This window comes from Macaca mulatta, chromosome 1 (genome assembly GCF_049350105.2).
Source record: "Macaca mulatta isolate MMU2019108-1 chromosome 1, T2T-MMU8v2.0, whole genome shotgun sequence".
NCBI classification, from domain to species: Eukaryota; Metazoa; Chordata; class Mammalia; order Primates; family Cercopithecidae; genus Macaca; species Macaca mulatta.
Window position 1 is genome coordinate 161,126,778 of NC_133406.1, and position 3,846 is coordinate 161,130,623.

The window sequence follows — 3,846 nt, forward strand, 5'->3', positions numbered from 1 at the left end:
AGCTGAACTAAGGAACAAAAAAAATCCTCCATCATTATCTCAAATCTTGCTAGATTTCCTTATGAATTTGCTTGCTGTGTCAAAAAGTCATTTTCATGATGCTCTTTGAAAGTATCAATTTTCCAGACCTCACTATTCCCATATATTGAAATTCGTTTCAATATAGATAACATAATTGTTTTTAGAAATAATATTTACATTAATTTTTCTTTAGTCCCATGAATAGTTATTACACAATTATACTGTGTTAGACAAAATATGGTCTCATTAATCCTAAGAGATTTTTATTTTAAATTAAATAAAAACACCTCTTCTTATCTGGTGTTTCCCCGCCGCCCAAACAAGGTAATAGGGAAATATTTTGTAGGGTAAGCTACATTGGGAGATTAAAGGAAAAGATTAAAATGAGAGCACAAACATCCAATCAGAGCAGAAAGAGCTTTCTGAAGCATAAACATGATCTCATGTACTTAAGGACAGAGAAGCTTCAATAAATAAGATGAGGAAGATAGTTTGTGGAATACAAGCAGAGGAAACAAGACATCTTATACACTGAGTAGATCCAGAAAGATTATGAAGTTCGTTTCCAATACCACACCCACCACGCATGTGGGATTGGTTGGTGAGAAAGAAAAGGAAAGCTTTCAGAATAAGATAATCTTGTGCAACCAACAAACAGAAAGTTTAAAAATAAAAATAAAAAGTCAACTATGAGAGTACAAACTTCTTAAAAGCAGAAATGATTTTGGAAACAAAAAATAATTATTCGTGGTTATATTATGTTGCTGGTCCAAGGATAATGAAAGCTCCTTAATTGAAATATATATAAAGAAATGTTTATAGCAGATGTTGCTTTATTCGATCATCATATGTACCTCTACTCCCTACTCCTTAGAACAGAAACCAATTTTATTTTTTCCTGAGAGAATTAGGATGAGGTGTAGAGATGAAAAAGATTATATACTTTTCTGTCATTATGATAAACTTTGTAATTAAACTTAATTAAAGCTCATTAGCCACCAAGAGAGAATAAGAAATAAGTTTACAAAATACAAACTTTTCTTTAGACATATTTTAGAACCAAAGGACATATTTTCATTAAAAACTAATCTGCTTTATCAAGTTAATAGAAATGTCCTTAAAAATAATGTTGCATTGTTTGTGAAAATGCCATAAGGTATTAAACAAAGCTGTTCATCATCTGAAATTACCCAAGAATTACAAAAAGCACTAAACAAAAAACAACATTTTTATCTTCTTAAAACAATGTTTTTTTCTTGCTGATTTCCATGATATGCAGTAAAATAAATGTCAAGCTCTTCGTTTTTTAACTTCATTTAAGTACATTAACATTAATGTTTGACAAATTGTACAAGTGTATCTACTGTGTAAACATTGTGCTAATCAATATACAGAATATTTCTGTCATCCCCAAAATTTCCCTCATGCCTCTTCTCAATCCAAATGACTCCTATTCCTCTCTCCAAGCAGACATTGATTTGATTTCCATCACTTTAAATTAATTGTACTTGTTTAGTAATTCATATAATGAAATTTACAGTAGATAATCTTATGTATCTGGCTACTTTCACTTGGAATGTTTTTGTGATTCTTCCATGTTGCTGTATATCTTGGTAACTGATATAATTTCATAGATAAGTAGTGACCCATTATATGAACATACTAAAGTTTATCCATACTACAGTTTATCTTGTTGACATGTGAGTTCCTTTTTCCCCAAACCTCTATGAACATTTGTATACAAGGTTTTTTTTTTAAATGGATAAATGCGTTTCTTTCTCTTGGGTAAATAACTACTTGTATAATTTCTTGGTCCTATGGTATGTGTAGGTTGAACTTTATAAACTACAGCTAAACAACTCTTCAGAGTAGGCAAAATTTTATACTGCCTTCAACAATGAGTTTCATTAATTCAGTTTTGGCAGCACTTAATAGTGATTGAACACTGTTCATCTTTTTGATTATTCCAGTGGATATGTAGTGGGATCTCACTGTGATTTGAATTTACTAAATTCGTTGAACATATTGCATATGCTTACCAGTCATCCATATATCTTCTTTTGTGAAGTATTTTCTTAATCTTTGGCTTATTGTTCATTGTATTTTTTGTCTTCTTATTTTTAAATTTTTATACTTCTTTGTTTATTCTAAATATAAAAATGCTGAGATATACGTACTGAAAAATTCTCTCCCAGAAAGTAACTTACTATCAGTTTCTTAGTGACGTTTGTTGAAGAGGGAAAAAAAAGGTTAATATATCTATTTTTTGTCTTTGCTACTTTTCTCTATTGCTTATCTATTCTCTATTTCATTGCTTTATGATCTTCTTTAATACCTTCATTCTACTTATTTTGATTTATTTTTCTTTTGCTAGCTTCCAATATTGAGAATTAAAATCATTGATGTGACATTTTTCTTTATTTTAATATAAGCATTCAAAGTCACAAACTTCCCCCAAGCTCTGCTTATCTTCATCACACAAATTTTGATACTTTTTGCGTTTATTTCTATTCAATGCTGAAATATTTTCTAATTTCCCTTCTAATTATTTATAAATGTGTTGGTTTATTTTTAACTATTTAGAAATGTTTAGATTTTTTTTATTTGTATTTCCCTTTTATTGTATAAATTACCAACAAAATCCTGACCTGGGAATCAAAAATTTAATATAACCTCAGTTTAACACCATTAAATAAGCTAAATCACGGAGTAACACTGGGATGTTACCCAAATTAATAAAGTAGGCAAATGGCCAAGTATTACATTTCCTATTTCAAAAAAGAGGCATTAAGCATTCATGTCATAAGTTTATTGACAAACATATCTAGTATGCCATGAGTTAGAGTTTGATCCATTTCCAGAGGCTGTATCTCTTAAAATGCTCCTCATATCTGTTAAATGGACGAACTGAAACATCCTTATGATTTAAGCAGTTGGTGTCTTACTATAAGGAAGGGTGCAGCAAATGCAGATCCAAAGTACAAACACATCTTAACTAGCAACGCCCACTTGTTTTTCACTGAAAATGGCAAATTCTTCCCAGGGCCCTCCTCACAGTGGCTCCTACGGACCACAGAGGTTGTGAACCTCCGGATGCTGTGGCCCAACATAGCGCTGCTGGAAGCTCTGCGACAGGCGCAGAGACGGAGGACGGATGAAATGGCGGCACCTCACCAAGACCTTGTTTTGACGACCTAGATATTTTTAAGTAATTGATTTTATATTTAATTCCTGGATAGTATATTCTGTATGATTTCTATCTTTTAAAATTCACTAAAGCCTTTTACACTTCAAGGAAAAGATATTTTAAGTGGCTTTATCATTACCAAAATCACCATTAATCTCAAACTTTTCTGTGAATATTCTCTTCAGCTTTGTTCCCTGACGTTTTGTTCTTCTCTAATGATGCACTTGTCTATAGATCCCTCTCAAATGGTAGCTGTTTTCTCTTTCAAATCTCTCAGAACATGTTTTCTGGAGATAGGGTATATTTCTTTCATACTCCATGTTGCCACTTCCAGATCATTTTCCTCATGTATTAAAAAAAAAAAAAGTCTCTGTTTGCAATGTTATTATAGACCAGATCACCCACTGTCTTCTATGTTGTAGCCATCTATCAATCTCGCAGGTACTAACAAGACTCACTTCCCAAATATTTTAACACCAGGTTGATTGATAACTCTCTCCAACACTATTCTTTGGTTTTGATGATCATAGTATTTACATAGATTATTTCTTCATCCGTAGTGCCTTAGTTCCCTGTCTCCTTCAACTAACTTGCTCTCTACACAATTTCAGTCCCCTCAGTCCCACAGTCATCCTGTT

General features: G+C 31.9%; 1 protein-coding gene across 1 annotated transcript; it reads right to left on the minus strand.

Moving 5' to 3' along the window:
• Positions 1-2,794: 2,794 nt before the first annotated feature.
• On the minus strand, positions 2,795-3,208 carry LOC114678228 (cytochrome c oxidase subunit 7C, mitochondrial-like). Its single transcript, XM_028848289.2, has one exon. The coding sequence runs from the start codon at positions 3,129-3,131 to the stop codon at positions 2,940-2,942; it is 192 nt and encodes a 63-aa protein (XP_028704122.1). The 5' UTR covers positions 3,132-3,208; the 3' UTR covers positions 2,795-2,939.
• Positions 3,209-3,846: the final 638 nt, after the last annotated feature.

Bases quoted from the DNA above. Each gene is read 5' to 3' on its own strand.
- LOC114678228 (XM_028848289.2), bottom strand. From the start codon at position 3,131: ATGTTGGGCCACAGCATCCGGAGGTTCACAACCTCTGTGGTCCGTAGG.